This window comes from Acomys minous (assembly GCF_964271855.1).
Source record: "Acomys minous genome assembly, chromosome: 14".
NCBI classification, from domain to species: Eukaryota; Metazoa; Chordata; class Mammalia; order Rodentia; family Muridae; genus Acomys; species Acomys minous.
The window spans coordinates 2,341,322-2,360,496 of record NC_140496.1 but is presented as its reverse complement, the minus strand read 5'-3'; the positions used below and the strand labels follow the sequence as shown (position 1 = coordinate 2,360,496).

General features: G+C 48.8%; 1 protein-coding gene across 4 annotated transcripts in view; it reads right to left on the bottom strand.

The window, feature by feature from the left end:
* The window catches only part of TARBP1 (tRNA guanosine 2 -O-methyltransferase TARBP1), a 48,083-nt gene that overhangs the window by 7,331 nt on the left and 21,577 nt on the right, over positions 1-19,175 (bottom strand). For 3 of the 4 annotated variants that reach the window (XR_014774416.1, XR_014774417.1, XM_084756595.1), the window contains exons 13-24: positions 18,074-18,171; positions 16,482-16,643; positions 14,237-14,451; positions 13,044-13,302; positions 12,760-12,948; positions 9,908-10,098; positions 9,688-9,759; positions 7,368-7,488; positions 6,880-6,990; positions 5,140-5,289; positions 3,643-3,729; positions 854-1,050 (exon numbers count right to left, since the gene is read on the bottom strand). Coding sequence is in view for 2 of the 4 variants with exons in the window: in XM_084756595.1 (XP_084612721.1) it covers positions 854-1,050; positions 3,643-3,729; positions 5,140-5,289; positions 6,880-6,990; positions 7,368-7,488; positions 9,688-9,759; positions 9,908-10,098; positions 12,760-12,948; positions 13,044-13,302; positions 14,237-14,451; positions 16,482-16,643; positions 18,074-18,171 (1,852 nt within the window). In the remaining 2 variants the exon portion in view is untranslated. The remainder of the gene's footprint in view (positions 1-853; positions 1,051-3,642; positions 3,730-5,139; positions 5,290-6,879; positions 6,991-7,367; positions 7,489-9,687; positions 9,760-9,907; positions 10,099-12,759; positions 12,949-13,043; positions 13,303-14,236; positions 14,452-16,481; positions 16,644-18,073; positions 18,172-19,175) is intronic. The other variant, XM_084756596.1, reaches the window with a different exon arrangement.

Below are 19,175 nucleotides of genomic sequence, written 5' to 3'. Positions count from 1 at the left end.
AGATCTGAGTAAGCAGCTCCCCTCCGACTAAGCAGGCTGCCTCAGACCTGCTTCCTACACAGGCAAGGCTCCAACTCTTTCCAGATCTCTGAACACCTGACACCTACAGTGTCCTGCCACCAACCTCCAATTCCCAAAGCCACTTCTCTTCTCCAGAAGCCTCTCTTACAAGTTCCTGCTCTTCTCTTGGAAATCACAGATCATGTTGGGTAAAGGACTTCCCTAACCACAGGTAGAGGGTCTGTATCAGCCATGGTGCCCTCCTCCTCCTCATCATCATCATCATCATGGCATCTGAGCCAATTGTTAGGGACCAGGGACAGCCCAGTGCTAAATAGTCAGCCATGATGTCACCACAGAAAGCAGTGCTCAGCTCGAAGTGGGCAGCAGAGGGGTGGGGTGGGGGTGAGGGGTGGTGGGGGTGGGGGCTGCTGGAGTCCTGCCTCCTCCATGCTGCTTGCCTGCTGCGGCAGGAGCCAAGCTCAGAGTTCACTGGGCTCAAATAAAGGATGAGAAGCATAAAACTCCAATCTTGCCCAGAAGTGGTGGTGCATGCCTTTGATTCCAGCACTCGGGAGGCAAGTGGATCACTGAGTTCAAAGCCAGCTTGGTCTACAGAGTGAGCTTCAGGACAGCTGAGGCTACAAAGAAACCCTGTCTAGAAAATCCAACCAAACAACCCCAACCTGGACTCATCAATCTATATATCGTAGCATCACCTGCCATATGGGGCTGACCAAGCCTTTCTGAGCCCTAGCACAGTGGGACAGAGACATGACAGAGAGGAACAAGGCTGCTCCTCTCCTCTGTCCTCCGGACTCTGCTGGAAGGAAGAGCCACGAAGTGTCCTCACCCTGCTCCGTGCATGTTTTCTGCCTGGCTGAGGCTGCACTCGATGACTGTGCTCCAGGCGTCACATTCTTCAAACTGTAGCGCTTTACACAGATGCCAGGCCTTCTTGAGAGCCACCAGAGCATAGAGCCGAACGCTAAAGTTGTGACTCAGACACCACTGCAGGGCAACGGTGAGGGCTCGCTTCAGAACCAGCTTCTGCAAAGACAGAAAAACAGCTTAAGGGAGGACAAGGCAGCATGAGCAAGAGGGTAAGGCATGGAGGAAGAGCAGAGGACGCTCCTGACCAGCTCTGGCAAGCCTTTCAGCAGCCTGCCTGTGGGCTGCATCTTCCTCCTAGGGCATGAGCTCAGCGGGACCCACAATTGTCTCCAGGAAAAGTCTCAGGGGTCCTCATCTTTCTAATGGCTGCAATATGTCCCTGTTTCCTCTAACCTAACTTGACAAATATGACCCCACCTTATCACATGACCTAGTAGGAAAGTATCCTATAGGAACCCTACTTTTGGAGGACCTGAGGCACCCCCTCCCCCTTCCTCCATTGAGTGCTGAGCTCAGCTCCCTAGCAGCCACCTTGGGCCACACAGAAGCTCATTTAAGAGGCTAGGAGGAGAAAGCCAGGCATGGGATACCTGAGGGGGGAAGCAGGCTGACCAGGAGTGCAGGGTCAGTCTGGGCCACAGGAGCCCTGTATTAAGAAACTGAACAAGGGTTGGAGAGATGGTTCAGAAGTTAAGAGCTTGCCTGCTCTTCTAAAGGTCCTGAGTTCAATTCTAAGCAACGACATGATGGCTGACAACCATCCATAATGAGATCTGGTGCCCTCTTCTGGCCTGCAGGTATACATGCAGCAGCACTGTATACATAATAAATAAATCTTTAAAAAAAAAAAAAAACAAACTGAACAAGAAGTCTGGAGAAGACTGGGTCTCTTGCTCAATCCTCCTCATGCCATCAGATGCTCCACCACATGCCCCTCCCTACACAAGGTCGCTGAGAGCTGCACGAGGGGCTGCACCAGCTGTGAGCCCCACAGTCAGCTTCTACCAGCTGGACAGCAACCATGTCCATAGAATGGGCTGCCAGGTGTATCAGTGCTTACCTGGACAACGCCACTGTCCCTGAGCAGGTGTATCAGTGCTTACCTGGACAACGCCACTGTCCCTGAGCAGGTGTATCAGTGCTTACCTGGACAACGCCACTGTCCCTGAGCAGGTGTATCAGTGCTTACCTGGACAACGCCACTGTCCCTGAGCAGATGTATCAGTGCTTACCTGGACAATGCCACTGTCCCTGAGCAGATGTATCAGTGCTTACCTGGACAACGCCACTGTCCCTGAGCACGTGTATCAGTGCTTACCTGGACAATGCCACTGTCCCTGAGCAGATGTATCAGTGCTTACCTGGACAACGCCACTGTCCCTGAGCAGGTGTATCAGTGCTTACCTGGACAACGCCACTGTCCCTGAGCAGGTGTATCATTGGTTACCTGGACAACGCCACTGTCCCTGAGCAGGTGTATCAGTGCTTACCTGGACAACGCCACTGTCCCTGAGCAGGTGTATCAGTGCTTACCTGGACAACGCCACTGTCCCTGAGCAGGTGTATCATTGGTTACCTGGACAACGCCACTGTCCCTGAGCAGGTGTATCAGTGGTTACCTGGACAATGCCACTGTCCCTGAGCAAGTGTATCATTGGTTACCTGGACAATGCCACTGTCCTTGAGCAGGACGAGCCAGGTGCAAGCAAACCTCTCATCCCTTCATCCAGCAGGTCACACTTACCCAGGGCCACTGTCTTCCCATCACACACACACACACACACGCACAGACAGACACACTGCACATATAGACACCCCTTTGACAAGTAACTGCACAGACTGTGCCCATACTAAGGGGGAGTGAAACTGAAAGAGGAAACAAAGAACTGGGCTTTGGGGCTCCACGTGACTGCCCTTAAGTGTGTTAGCACCAACATTGGCTAAAAAATCTCTGGTGGGGGGTGGGGGGGTGGGGGATTAGGAACCCATATCCCAGCTGAGGAGCTGTTGACAGTGATTACTTCTGAGGGAAGACTCAGTTTTCCTTAAGGGTGTGGCTTCTTGTACACAGACCACACTCTAATAGATAGCACCACATCCAGGAGAACACGGGCAGCACAAACTAGATTTGATGAGTTACATTAAAAATAAAAATAAGGTTGGAGAGATGGCTCAGAGGTTTATAGCACTGGCTGCTCTTCCAGAGGTCCTGAGTTCAAGTGTACATGCAGGCGGAACACTGTATGCATAATAAATAAATCTTAAAAAGAAAAAGAGGACAAGAAGTTGAGGGGTGGGATGGTGGGGGATGAATATGCTGAAAATACATTGTATGCATCTGTGAAATTTTCAAAGAACTGATAAAAATATACAAACAAAACCAGAAGGCCAGGAATGCAAAAAGGCAAACTTTATAAATACTTGTATATAAAAAAAAAAAAACAACAGGAATCACCTGTGAACTCGGTGTGTATGGAGCAGTTGCCCATTGCACACAGAGGGAGCCAGGGGAAGGGAGGGGGAGCAGGGACAAAAACCACACGGACACCCGGCAGTCCACGGTGAGGTAGGGAAAGGCTGGATCTGATGAGAACACTGCATTGTAGGAACCTTCTGAAGGAACTAATAAAATGAGGGAGAAACACTTTAAAGATGGCCTATCATAAGACAACAACAGCAAGCCCAGCCTGTACCAACACACTCTTTTCATATTAGAACACTTCACAAATTCTCCTTGCAAAAACTCACCTTTTCTGGAATATTCTGGATGATGGTGTCCAAATGTGATAAAACGGATAAAAACGTACAAATGCTCGTTTTAAGTTTTTCTTCACCCTGACAGAAGGTGAGATTGAAGAGTCGTCATTTGGGGCTTCCTGAAGGAGCTTGTGTTTGCCACATGAAGGGCACAGGACTGAAAACCAGAGGGGGGAGACACTCCCTGAGCCCAGTGCAATGTAGGCAGCACTGAAGGTGCAGCCGAAGAGCAATGAGTGCCCCCCATGTACCAAGCCCCGGGGCCAGGCGTGCAGGATGGGAGGAACCTGCCTCGGGCAGGAGTGGGCACTGGGGTCAGGACACACAACAAATAAATCCACAGGGTAGGGAAGGTGAGGGTCTCACTGACCCTTGGGACAGGACTTCCAACGTGACAGACTCAGGCAGAAATGCCATCTGGAGCCGCTGCTCAGAAGGGCCAGAGTATCAGTATGCAGAACCACCAAGAACAGATGCTGTTTACATGGCCAGGTAGGTGGTGAGCATCCTGGCAACACAACCTAAGCCTGAGTGATCTTTGTGGCTCAAATGTAGACAGGGAAGGGACCGGGGAAGGCAGGGTCCACTACGGCCACGAACGTTCATATCAAAAGTGAGTTTCACAGGACAGAAGAACAAGTTGAGGAGGTTAATACTATCAACTGGAGAGACCTGGGATCACAGAGGATAAGCCTCTGGGCACAGCAAGAATGGCTCATCTCCATTCGGTTAACTGAGCTGGGGAGATGGGCACTCTAAGGAGGAGACAAGGAGCTGAGCCATCACCATTTACGCCTTTCTGCTTCCTGACCACAGATGTCACGTGACCTCACACTCGGCTGCCGTGCCTTCCCCCATGTTGAAGTGCACCTTCAAACTGTGAGCCAAAGTTCAGACCATATGAGAAAGTTACTGGAACACGTGGAAGGGTGAGGAGTCGGGGCCAGCTCACACGAGCGAGACCACAACAGCTCGGAGCTGACAGTTGTCCGTGGCTGGGCGGGAGGTGTTTCCTTCCACACCCTCCAGTTCGGGTGTTTGAAGCTTCCCTTCTAAGCTCTTTTCAATGGGAAGGAAGCATCTTATTCCTCACCTTCCTTCCAGCATCAGGCCAGACCCTGCTGAGCGTTACCCAGCGGCAGCTCGCTCTGTTTCAGACAGTGCCTCACTATGCAGCCCAGGCTGGTCTGCAATTTCTGATCTCTCTGCCTCAGTCTCCCATGTGCTGGGATTACAGGTGTGCAACACCATGGCCAACCTCCCTTACATCTTAGTAATAAAAACTTCTCCTGTATTAGAACAAATCACATCACATTCAAGACAAATGTGGGGGAATTTCCATCGCCCACAAGCACCCAGGACGCACAACTGTGAACTACAACATCAATATTACAAATAAGTGAGGGACAGAAACAAATACTGCAGTGACGTGCCTGCACACAGCCAACCCTTCCCTAGTTCAAAACAGTATGAAGAAAATCCACTTACGTAAGAGAAACACGCCCAGAACTTTGGAAGAAACTGAGGGAACTTGTGGAGAATCAATATAATAATCCACTCAATAAAATATTTTATGGATGCTTGATTGTTGGTGAAGCCAGCATGGAAAATCTTATCAATAATCCCATTCAAGAAGGTCTGAGGGAGAAAACGAACTGAGGTTGGAGAGATGGCTCAGCAGTTAGGAGCACTCACTGTTCTTGCTGAAGACCTGGGGGTACTTCCCGGAACCCACAGGGCAGCTCACAGCCACTGTCACTCCAGGTCCAGGGGCTGCACCCCATCTTCTGGCCTCTTGGCAGAGTCCACACACAGTGAAGACATCAGACTGGCCTGGCTGGAGCATTTCCACTGAGCACCTCACTGTGTCAGTTCTGTGATAAGGTTTTCAGGGGAGCAATACAGAAGACTAACTCCCCCAGTTCTGTGTCTCAGTTCTGTGGGTGGTGCATGCGTATGTAAATATGTAAATGTTCATGTGTGCATGGACTTGTGAGTGCAGTGTATATGGATGTGGGCACATGCATGTGGAGTCAGGCCAGCGGTCGTCCACGTGTGAGGCATGGTCTCTCCAACTGGATAGCCTGGTTGACCCGCAAGCCTCCATCTCTACCCCCTAGGCAGTGGGATGCTGAGGCGTGCCACCGAGCTTAGGTTTTCATGTGGGTCCTGGGGAGTGACCTCGAGTCCCCGCACTGAGCCATCACCACGGTGCTCAGCTAGTGCTTTAGTGGCAACCATATTTAACACCTGGACCCAGCAGCTCAGAAGCATCTCGCTGGAGAGCAAGGCTTCTTTTCCTGACAGTGCATCCATCCATCTGCCTTCTGACCTCAGCTCCACGGCCACCCCACCATCACCCCCAACTCCCCACTCCCCCACTCCCCGCTGCCAGCCCTTGCTGTTCTCTGGCCTAGACCTTGAGCTCCAAATTCACCTTTCCCTCACCCACTCCTCTTCACAATCCTACTTCTGCTGTGTGTGATGATACATATGTAAGCATTGAGTAAAAAACATTTATAGACATTTTTAAAGAGGAAAATCATTCTTAAAGAGGACTTCTGACAGAAAAGTGGAAAAGAGAATCATTTTTTAAAAAACTACATTGATTGCATGTGTGTTTAAGTGTGTGCGCACACATGGAGAGGTCAGGACGACTTTTGGGAGTCAGTTCTCTCCCTCCACTGTGTGGATCCTGAGGATTGATCAGCAAGCTTGGCAGCAAGCGGCCTCCCTCTCTCTCTCTCTCTCTCTCTCTCTCTCTCTCTCTCTCTCTCCTTCCCTCTCAGCCCCTCGCATACATACTTTAACTTTGTTTTGTTTTGTTTTTTTAATGAAAAAGATTTTACTACTTGACACAAGCTAGAGTCACCAGAGAGGAAGGAGCCTCAGTTGAGGAAATGCCTCCATGAGATCCAGCTGTGAGGCATTTTCTTAATTAATGATCAGTGCGGGAGGGCTCACCCCAATGTGTGTGGTGTCGTCCCTGGGCAGGTGGTCCTAGGCTCTATAAGAAAGCAGGCTGAGCAAGCCATGGGGAGTAAGCCAGTAAGCAGCACCCTCCATGGCCTCTGCATCAGCTCCTGCATCCAGGTTCCCGCCCTGATGGACAGCAATGCGGAAGTGTAAGCCAAATGAACCCTTTCCTCCCCAGCTTGCTTTTGGCCAAGGTGTTTCGCTGCATCAATAGAAACCCTAATAAGAAACGGAGCATGAGAAGCATCGCACCTGATCGAATCTGGGGAACAGGACGAGCAGGGTCTGCCACACTCGGTTCTTCACCCGGTGTTGCAGGGAGTTCTCATGGTGGCGAGCTCTGGACCCGGATGCTGACTCCTCCTGGAGAGACGGGGGGGGGGGGGGGGGGGGAGATCAGGGCAAACCACCTACCGCACCTGTGAGCACTATCAGTGAGGGCAAACCACCTACTGCACCCCAAACTAAGAACACTATCAGTGACAAATGCAAATCTGCAAGGTGTAACAAAGCAACATTACACACACTTGTGTTTCTGCCATTTTGGTTAACCAAAAAAAACAAAAACAAAAACAAAAAAAACTACAGAACATCACTGTCAGGCTCTCTGTGGCAAAAGGCGTTTAGAAATACCCTATAATACACATGTCTCTATGTGTTCAGGTCAAATAAAGGGCAAGTTCTAGACATGGCCTGTGGAAAGCAGAATTAGTTAAAGCAGGATAAAGGCGGCTCCTTACCTTATCCAAGAGCTTGATGGCAAGAGCTTCTAAAAACAACTTGTGGGATATGTCAGAGCCATCTAGCAGGCACAAGAATTTGATGGCACAGATTCTCACGTAATAATCTTCTCTCTTAGTGCTTAAAATATAAAATGATGAACTGTGTTACTATGTTTTAGAAATAGAAAAATAAACCCACTCTTTGGACCAAATGCCATCACAAGAACCAGTCTTTCCCCCAAAACATGCTTGAGATTAAGAGATTACTTAGTGACTATCCTTCTGAATTGGGAGACAGCAGACTACAACAAATAAGTGTTTTATAGAATAGCACAAAATGGGCACAAATCCACCCAGACCTCACGGATCTACACAAACACAGGCACACACACAAACACATGCACGCACACATGCCTGTCCCTAGACCCTAGTAAGAGAAGCAACAAGAACACAGGCTCACAACTCCACAGCTGCCTCCTACCATCCCGCAGGACCCATGGGCTCTGAATGTCTGCCCATCTGCAGCAAAGTGAAACTGTACGTATTTCCACACCTCGCTCAGGTAAACTCTTACTATCACTTTAATGTGACAATAAGCACTGGGCAACCCCCACTTGAAAGTGACACTGACTGCTACGTTAAACCAACCCAGCAAACAAACAATACATTAAAAACAATTGAGTGGGCTTGAGAGATGACTGACTATCCACAGGACCTGAGTTCAATTCCCAGCACCCACATCCAGAAACTTACAACCACCTGGAACTCCAATTCCCGGGGACCCAGCACCCTCTACTGGCCTCTTTAGGTGCCTGCACTCACATGCACATACCCATACACAGAGACTCACAGAGACACAGAGACAAAAGTCTTTGAAAACAGTTACAATTCTAACAATGCTCACTCACACTTAAGGAAGCGTGGCAGGTGACTTAGCACACAGCCATCTATGGAGTTAACATGTTATAAATATTCACAAGTAATCACTTATCAGCCTTGGCTCTAAAATCACAGTAAATGATGGAACTTTTTTTCTCATCGCAAACACAAATGTAGGTTTTTGAGAGATGAGAAAATAAGACTTGAATGAAAAGTATTTGATAAGCTCCAAACTGTTCAGCTTAGGGCTGGTGAGATGGCTCATGGGATAAAGGCATTTGACAAGCGAGCCTGGCCACCGGACTCCACACTTGAAGCTCCTGTGAGGGTAGGAGAGACCAGGCTCCACAGACAGAACTGCCCTCTGACTGCCATGTGTGCGCATGACGCAAGCCCCACCCCCTCCAACACAATAATAAATAGACTCAAGCTCAAGTAGATAGGAACTATCATTCTAGAAATAAACCCTCATGACCAGCTACACACAGCGACTATGCATGAATATTTATATATTAATTATCCAACGAAAAGGCTTGAAAACAACCCAAAACAAAACAAAACAAAAAAACACTCAGGGCCTTTCATGCGCTCTACTCTTGTGTATAACACATTTAATTGTTAAAACGTTATTTGTTAACTATGAATTCAATGATAAGTTTTACAACCAAATAAAGAGTTAAAGTGTGCACGACACCCTCTGCCCAGAGCCCCTCCCCCAGAGGGGAGGAGGGCTACGTCACATCTGATGGCATGTCTTTGTTAACTTAGTAAATTGTGAAGATATAAATAAAATATGAGCAAAAAATATTATAATAACACAGTTTTTTGTTATGTGTTATGGTTTGGTGGGGAATCCCCACTCGGGTTCATGTGCTAAAGGCCTGTTCCCACAGGGTGGCCCCAGTATGTACTTTGTGGAACCTTGAGAGGCAAGGCTAGAGGAAGTGGGTCGCTGGGGGCAGGCCTTAAGGTTTACAGCCCTGCTCCACTTCCCATTTCTCTGTGCCATCAAGCAAACCTGAAGCCATGATGGACTGTACCTCCCCAAACCCCTCAAAGTTGCTTGACAGACATTTAGCTACAATAGTAGTAATAATAATAGTTGTTATTATTATACAGTTTGTTTATTAAACTATATATGATGATAAAACTTTTATTAAATTTGTGAACAACAGAGCTGGAGAAATGGCTCAGCAGTTAAGAGCACTAGCTACTCTTTCAGAGGACCCAGGTTCAATTCCCAGGACCCACACGGTAGGTGGTTACATCCCTCTGCAACTCCATTTCCAGATGTGACACCTCGAGTATGCATGTGGTACACTGACATCCATGCAGACAAAATACCCATACATATAAAACATAAACAAATCTTCAAATGCTAAGAATAAAGGCTGCCACAGAGGTTAATCCAAATGGACTGTCTCATTGCATCAAGACACAAGAAACGGACCACACTCACTTCTCTATGACGACGTTTGCTGCACAGTCTTGCCCAAGGTTTTCTATGAAGGTTTGGACATCCTGAATAAGTCTTAAAAATGTGGGAAGGGAAAAAAAAAGTTCAGAAGAAAAAAAAATTAAAGTCCCAAAGGTAATAATACTACAACCTGGCTGACGACTGCTTGGCACAGCCATAACCCCACCCCATGCATGACAAGTTGACATAGTGGCATTCTTACCTCTGGTCACGCCTAAACACTGTTCCAAACACACAAGCCTCCAGGACAAGTTCACTGTAATCCTTAGCACTGGCAAATGACCCCTGGGGCACCCCGGAAGCAGCTGCTGTCCAGGACTGACAGCAGTGACGTATCAGAATATTGAAGACCCCTGTTTTTATGGAAGACATTTCAATTATCTTGTACATAATCTGAAATGAGACACAACACTGAGGTTAACCTTTGGCCAGGTCAGTTATGAAGAAAATTAGCACCATAGTAGTTTTGCTAAAAACTATCACTTCCAGATGATGGTTCCTAAGGGAAGAGCCCTCCCTCCCTCACTCACTCACTCTTTCCCTTCCTCCCTGCAGTGTTCATCTTTACAGTAGACATGACAGATTTTGAATTGATGGGAAGACACGTGTCTGTAAGTGCCTGTGGGGTGATTCCAGAGAGGCTTAAATGAAGAAAAAAGATCCACTCTGAATGTGGTGGCTGCATTCTGCAGCTGGGGTTATAGATTGGATACAAATAGAAAGCGAGTTGGACACCAGCATCCTGACTAGATGCCCTGTGTGTGACCAGCTGCCTCATGCGCCTGCTGCTGCCGTCACCACTGTGATAGGCTGTGTCCCTTCATACTGTGAGGCAAGAAAAACCTTTCCCTCCTTCCGCTGCTTTTGTCAGGTGTTGTGTCATAGCAACGAGAAAGTCACCCACAGCCTGGCCCTGAACTCTGAATGTCGAGTACAGAATACACACAGCTTTTGATGTCAACCCACAGAGGGGCTTCAACTCGGGAAAACCGCTCAGAGCCTGCTGAAGGGCACTGCCCTTTAGTCTGTAGCATATCTATTTGCCGAAATGGTGAATGTGAGTTGTGTAATAAATTTGTCCGGAAATTCCAACACTAAATGCTACTAGAATTTTTTCATATGAACCATGATCACGGAATGTTAATTCCTTGTGTTTCAAGAATGTGGGTTAAGTCCAGTATTCCTGGCTGAGCCATCCATACAGAACTCTCCAGGAGAGACGTGCCAAACATGTAGAAAGAGGAGGCCCCCTTCCCTGTAAAATGAAGACTTTCATGCTCCAGGAGGCCAAGACCAGAGTCTCCTGATGTGCCCCACAGCGGGCAGAAGGGGCAACTCGGACCAAAACCAGGAACTGGAAACAACCTGAATCTCCAACAGGACAGAACCCATTGGGTCATCATCCTCCCTGCTGAAGGAGTGGCTGCAAATCTAAATGCAGCCATCTCTCATAGTCCTGGGTACATCTTCAGAAAGCCCCTGCACAACACCCAACCCCTGCTCACATAAAATGGTACACAGTCTGCATGGGGCCTCATGTGGGAACATTACGGCTACTTTAGATGAGACGAATACAACCTGAACCCATGGCTGCAGCTTGTCCTAGGACAACTATAAATAGCCCAACGTGCCTACAGTGACGTCATGTCACAGTACCCAGAGGCCGACCTCTAGATTACTGACAAATTCTAATACAGTATAAACAGTTATGTTTTTATAAATAAAAAGGCTGCTTTTGTTCAGTACTGATGCAAAATTTTTCTAATAGGTTTTGTTTTTCTTTTGGTTGTTGTTTTTTTGTTTTGTTTTTTGTTTTTTAAGACAAGGTTTCTCTGTGCAGCCTTGGCTGTCCTGGACTCATTTTGTAGACCAGGCTGGCCTCAATTTCACAGCAATCCGCTTGCCTCTGCCTCCTGAGTGCTGGGATTAAAGGTGTGTGCCACCACCACGTGGTTTCAAATAGTCTTTTTTTTTTTAATTAATATTTTTAAACATTAACTTATTTTGGAAGGGTACACAAATGCCTAGCACAGATGTGGAAGACAAGATGATGTCTGGGAGGGAGCTGCTCTCGACTTTCACCATGTGAGTGGAATCCAGCTCTGTTGTCAGGCTTGGTGGCAAGTATCTTTACCCACTGAGCCACCTCTCTGACCATCAAGTATTCCTACTTATTGGCTGAACCTGTGGATGGTAAAATATGAAGCCGCAAATTCAGGGGGTTGTCCATGCCTTCAAAAACCAAAGACTTTTTCTACATAAAATTTAAAAACATATGAAGGTACAATGTGAGTGCAAGACAGACGGCACCTGCCATGCGCCTCAGCCTTTGTCAGTGTGACAGCACACCAGCTCAGCTTAGCTCAGCTCAGCACTAAAGCCCTGCTGTCCTACAGGAGGGACTGTGTCCAGGACACTCACTTTCCTGGAAAGGGAAGAACTAGGCATCCTGAGTTCCCATCCCTTAACTTGGCAAATGAATCAAGGATTTTTTGTTTTGTTTTGTTTTGTTTTGTTTTTTTGTGTGGTTTTCTTTGTTGTTTTGAGCCTGGAGCTTACTCTGTAGACCAGGCTGGCCTCTGCTTCCTCTCTGTTAAGATCTTAAATACCATTTGAGCACGATGGGGAAAGCTGTGGTCTGAATGTGAAGTGTCAGCACAGCTCACGTGTCCTGTCCCCTCTGTCTGTCCAGTGGTGATATTTTGAGAGGTGGTGCCCGGGGGCTACAGACTGGCCCTGCTCTGTTCTGTTCTCTGCTTCCTGATGCACTAACAGTCAGGAGCCTCCGTTTCAGAGGAGCAGCCACATTCCTTCTCTCACACCACAGATACATGTGCTGAAACCAAGCTGCTGTGAGCTACAGCCACCTCTCCTCAGCTGAAAGTAAACACCACAGCCAGGCAGGAGGCCTCATGCTCAGGCCCCTGCCTGTCACAGTTCCTCATCTCATTCAAGGACACACTCTGAGGACAAAGCCAGCAGCCCCAGTACTTGGTTACAAGCACTCCACTCTTTTCTTTTGTCCTACTGACCCCACAAAGAGAAAAAAGTTACCTCTTTTATTTTGAAGTACGCCTGGCCCTTGAGTTTTGCAGCAATAGTAAGAATTTCATTATCAAAAACAAAATGAACAAAAGCCTTTAAATTAGGCCAGAATATCAGCTGAGCGTTGCTCAAGGAAGACATAATTTTCCAAGCCATGTCGAAAGAGTCTATGCAGAGTGACTCCTCAGAGGTCAGAAGCTGGCAGAAGGGGGCGAGAACACACAGTGGTCAGTCTCAGAAACGCTGTTGTCTTTCCATCACCCCATTCACTTTTCCCTGCGTCTCCACCTCACCTTGGGAACCAGCACCTCCATGCAGCGGAACACAGGCACGACGTGGCCAGCAGGGAGAACCGTGAGGACGGCCAGCGCTGACTGCAGGGTCTGCACGGGCGTCTCGGCCACAGGAAGGAAACACTCCAGCCTGTCACCCTCCACGGCTGGAGTAAGGGGCCGCTGCCTTCTCAGCAGGAAGGAGAGGCAGGCCCACTGGTCGTGCAGATACTGCGTGACAACTTTCCCCCATCCCTGGGAAAGTGATTCTTCAGGAACACTGAAATTTTTAAAAGGAAAGGTACTGAGGCACACTCTCCCAAACTGGTCTCCATTACTTTGGCATGTAGTGCTGTTCCTTATAGAGTTGGCAGGTGGGGACTGGGGTTTGGGGCTGCTGGGGGCGGGGCTGCTGGGAGGTGGGGCTGCTGGGGGCGGGGCTGCTGGGGGCGGGGCCTTCCAGCTTCTCCATCAGGAGGTAAAGCACCAGAAAGCCCTCTTCATGATCCAGGTAGATGCTGGTCCACATCCACAATCTCCAAAACCATTATTTCCTTATAAGCCACCGGCCTCAGATAAACTGTTACAGCGACAGAAAACGGACCAAGAGAAGGGAGACAGCGGCCACAATAGTGAAGCAACCGCAACTTTGAGAGACTCACTGAAAACTAAATCAGAAAAGTTGGGGGGTTTCTGACAAGGGAGATGAGGAACCTAATGGTGGACTTTCATCCAAAATGGAACCTCATCTCCCCAACTCCACTATACCATGAGCACAGCCAGGGGTCACCAACCGCCACAGTCGGAACACAAACTGGGCTGTTAACCCTTAACAAAGACATCCCTCGTTATTTGACCATGTCCCTTGGATGGAGACGCCTGGTGGCACTCAGAGGAAGGATAATAGGTCACCAAGGAGAGACTTGATACCCTATGAGCATATACAGGGGGAGGAGGTCCCCCTCAGACACAGACATAGGGGAGGAGAGTAGGGGGGAAGTGGGAGGAAGGGAGGAATGGGAGGATACAAGGGATGGGCTAACAACTGAGATGTAATATGAATAAATTAATAAAAAAAAGGAAAAAAAAAGAAATTAAATCAGTATTTTAAAAGCAGATGTTAAAACTCAGAATATTGAAATGTATACCAAAGCACCACAATAAAGTTCTAACTTTATGAAACAAACAAACAAAAAAAGACATTCCTCGTTCACCTGCCATTCTCCGTGAGACGCACCCCGCTGCTCTGTTCCTCTGAACGCGGCTTCTCCAGCACCTGATTGAGTGGGAGAGCTGACAGGACCCTGTCCACAGGCCCAGCATCTGGGGAAGGAGGCCGCAACACCGGATGCTCTTCCACAGCCTCACACAGAGCTGCTAGGGTGGCCATACTGACCACCCTCTGCACCTGATGACCCAGCGTTGGCTCCTGCAAAGGACAGAACAAGCCTGACGCAGGGGAAGCTAGCCTCAGCCTGAGGCGGCCGGGGCCGCAAGGCTGTGACACCGCATGCCCTGCCTCCACTCTTGTTGCGCCCATCAGTGGACTAAAAGAAGGGCACGTGTGTGGCTTTCTGCAGAGTTTAGAATGGCAGCTGGTACTCAGATGTAACAGGAAAATTCAGCCTCTACAACGCGGCCTGCCTAGAGCTTCTTATAAGACAGATCAGCCACTTGTGAAAAAAACGGTGCCTTGTCAGGGCTCAGAGACAGGGAGCAGCCTCTTAGTTGGGCTTTTAACTGCTCTCCTTTTCTGTTACATTTAAGAAATGCCTGCAGGCGCTTAAACCAGAGCAGACGTATCTGCATAAATCATTCCACAAAGTACAAAGGGGGAAGTAAACACCACTGTGTAGACACAAGGGGCACTGGTGAAAGGAAGGAAGGAGAGAGGTCGTGCTCCAACAGAGGCTCCCTCCCATTCTCTCTCCTGGAAGGGCCAGGCCAGATAGAAGCCTCAGGAAGGAGGCACTAAGGTCTGAGTGAGAAATCACCCAGGCTCCCGTGAGCATGGGGTCCCCAGCAGGTGCACTGTTTGGGTGGCTGTGTAGTCCTAATGAGGAAGAGTGGGTCACGAACGAGCAAGTGATTCTAGTATGAGCTCTTCCGGGTTTGCTGTGATGTCAGAAGCTCCGCCCATCCGCTCACTGACAAAGAGGCAGCACCACTCCCAATGTAACACTGTTCTCTCTTAACTCCCAAGCAAGAGGTGACTTCCCCAAGCCACCTCTGTCGGGTAAGGAGCACATACTTGTCACAGACACTTTACATGGTCGCCTGGGGCAGCTGCAACACAGGGTACCATGGAACAGGAAGGGTGGACAACTAGCCTGGAAGCCAAACATGGAGGCTGAGATGTAAGGCTGATGAAGGGTTCAGAGTGAACCAGTGAGCAGCAGACCTAAGACAGATCCTCCCACATCGGCACTGAGGTGATTTTATGACTTACAAAGCCAGCTGCTCAGGAAGCTGACACAGGAGGATCATGCATTCACAGCCTGCCTGGGCTACAAAGTGAGTTCACGGTCAGCCTGAGTGAGTAATCCAGTAAGATTCCATCTCCAAGTTTAAGTAGCATGGAGTGGGGTGCAGCTCAGTGGTAAAGCACACGCCTAGCACAAGAGCATCCTAAACTATAGGCAGTGACCCCACCACAAGTGTGGTATAACTGAAAGTGGAGTCATGAAAACTTGTGAACAAGAGTCAGATGAGTCTCAGGTCACAGTCTTGTGGCTATGCTTGGCCACACTGATTGTGTGATGTCACGGTGTCCTTGGTTCTGAACATTCAACACTCTCACTTTGGCTTCACACCACACAGAGCCAGTGAACACACCAGACACACTGGGGCCCAGGTTGAGACTGCTGTATCTTATAGGCAGTGCTGTGTGTATGGTTTTCAGCTCCTACAGAAACACAGGCTCAGTCACGGTAAACAAAGATGTGGATGCTTTCTTTCCCATGGTGGCTTCTCAGCATGTGAGCACAGATCAGTGTGTCTGTGGACTGCACTGTTGACAAGCAAGCACACTCACCTCATCAGCATGTAGTTTGCTTTCTTCTTATAAAGTGTAAGCTATATGCACAGCAAAGAACCATTTTAAAATAAATTGGTTTATTATTTATTATCTGCAAATGCTTAATTTGTGTTCCCATGTTATAGGCCTATATACCAAGGGTCATAAAAAATTTTCTTCAACAAAAAGGGGTCACAAGTGAAAAAAGACTAAGATCTGGCTCAGATCATTTATTCAACTCCCAGAAGAAGGAATGAATAAAGGAAAGGAAGGAGAGAGACAGAGAGAGAGAGAGAGAGAGAGAGAGAGAGAGAGAGAGAGAGAGAGAGAGAGAGACACCCTGCAGACAGGATCTTGACAATCAAATTTCAGAAAAGCTTTATAATAATGGCAAAATATGGTGGAGCAATCAAATAGATATCACCTCCAGCCCAGGAGATTACCTGCCCGTCCTCAGCCTCCTGCAAATTGTGAACACACGCGTTTTTCAACGGAGAAATGACTCGGCTGATGGGGTTGTCTGATTTCCAGCCCAGTTTCACCTGCAGACTCGTGAGCTCAGCCAACACCTTCAGATACAGCTGGCAGCGGTCCAGATCTGCCACCTACACCACGAAGTCATGACATGTAAGGACAACAGGATCTGTGGCTTCCACACAAGTAGAATTCAGGCGGAAGCCATCACCTACACTGAAGAGAGCTCACACCCCCCCCCCCACGCCATGCCCAGGCTGTCCTCCACAGGCTAAGCACACCTTCCTTCAGGACCCTCCCAGAACCTGATGGCACATTCATAGCCTTGAGAGGCAGAAATGGTTCCGTTTTTTTTTTCTTTCTTTCTTTCTTTCTTTCTTTCTTTCTTTCTTTTTTTTTTTTTAGCAAATATTAACATGCACTGCAATGGACATCTCTGTATTCTGATTCCTCTGTAATATGTTTTGTGCAGTTGGCACAGTCTCCCTCTCTAGTCCTCTGACCAGTCCAGTGGCCTCTGGATTCTTTCCAATGACTCTGTCTACTGCCTCAGGAGCATGAGCGGAGCTGCTTACAGGAGAATGGGCACCTTCCCAATAGTGACACCCATGAAGAAAATCTCCTTCTCCTAGCAACTGTGTTACTCTATAGAAGTCCTCAGGGAGGGGCGGGGCCCTGACAGCCATTCCTGCCTCCACATCAGATGCTGACGGCCCAAGCTTACACAGATCTTGTGCAGACACTCAGGGCTCTCACTTATCATGTCCTGCCTTCCATGTACAGAAACAGCAGCTCAACAATAAGCAAAACTAACTGCACACGTGTATGTGTGAATGCGTGCACACATGTATGTAACATCACACGCACTGACACTCGCACACACTCACACACTCATATACACTTGGCCCAGGTCCCACCCTTAATCTGACACTCAGAATATCTGGGTCCAGGTTCCATTTACACACAAATACGTCAAGGGCCTCAAATCCATCACAGTGAAACTTCCTAAATCTGGTAAGCAGACAGACAGATCATCTGGGGAAACTGAGGCTGCATCCCCTGCTCAGGTCACAGTTACTAATATTTAAGGAATGGAAACCAGCTGCAGTGGTTTGGATGTGGAACCCCCAGAGGCTCATGCAGGGCTGTAGTGGGAGACTGAAACCTCAAGAGCTGCCACCTGGCTGGGGGACGTGCATTGCTGTGGGGTGGGCCTTAGGGCGAGAGTCTAGCTGCTTCTGCCTACAGCAGGATGTAGCCGGCTGCCTCCCTCTCCCACTGTCCTCGCTGCAGCCTCCTCCCAACATCATCACCTCTTCCTGCCCTGATGGATCTGAGTCCCTCAAACTGTGAGGTGAGGCAACCTCCCTCCCTCTCTCTAGCTGCTGCTTCCCCGGCACCTCGCCACACAGCACTGCGCTGCTCGGAAGTAAGCAACAGCTCTGCTCCCACACACCGGGAGAAACCATCACACCAAAGGAACGTCCCTTTTCCAGCTGATCCGGTGTGTGTGGATGAGGGAAAGGAACGGCTGCAAGAGAAAGCTCCCGAAACTACTCACACTCTGCAGTTCGTTCATGGTGAGCCTCCTAAGCACAAACTGAGCCATGCTCTCTGCAGCAGACATGATGGAGGCCTGGAGGACACCAGATACCTCATCTGTGGGGGAGAAGTGGGGTTTTTGCTTGTTTGTTTGTTTATTATGTATACACTGCTCTGCCTGCATGTACACCTACAAGCCAGAAGAGGGCACCAGATCTCATTATAGATGGTTGTGAGCCACCATGTGGTTGCTGGGAATTGAACTCAGGACCTCTGGAGGAGCAGCCAGTGCTCTTAACCTCTGACCCATCTCTCCAGCCCGAGAGGAAGTGTTTTATTAGCATGAGAGAAGTGGGGTGCACAGACACTCGTGCACACACACGTATTGTTGAAATGGCTTGGTGGGTAAAGTGTGTGTCACCAAGCCTGATGATATGAGACCATCCCCGGGGCTCACACAAGAGAAAACTGACTTCTGAAAGTTGTCCTCTGCCCTCCGTAAGTGCCATGGCATGCGCTGATCTGCACACACCTGCACACGCAAATGTAAGAAGTAGCTTTTTCAAAAATAAGACAGGTGTGCCAGCACACGCCTGTAATCTCAGCACTTGGGGAGGAAGAAGCAGTGGATGACTGTGAGTTCCAGGCCAGCCTGGTCTACAAAGGGAGTCCAAGACAGCCAAGGCTATACAGAGAAACCTTGTCTTGGAAAAAAAAAAGATAGTAGTGGTAGGAGACAGTCCAATGGTAAACTGCATGCTGCACAAACATGAGGACCTGAGTTTGGATCCCAGGTAAAAGCTGGTATAGCCATGTGTGTGTGACCCCAACATGAGGGAAGGCTGAGGTACAGCCTGTGTGTGTGTGACCCCAGCATGAGAGAAGGCTGAGGTACAGCCTGTGTGTGTGTGACCCCAGCATGAGGGAAGGCTGAGGTACAGCAGTGTGTGTGTGTGTGTGTGTGTGTGACCCCAGCATGAGGGAAGCCTGAGGTACAGTAGTGTGTGTGTGTGTGACCCCAGCATGAGGGAAGGCTGAGGTACAGCAGTGTGTGTGTGTGTGTGTGTGTGTGACCCCAGCATGAGGGAAGCCTGAGGTACAGTAGTGTGTGTGTGTGTGAC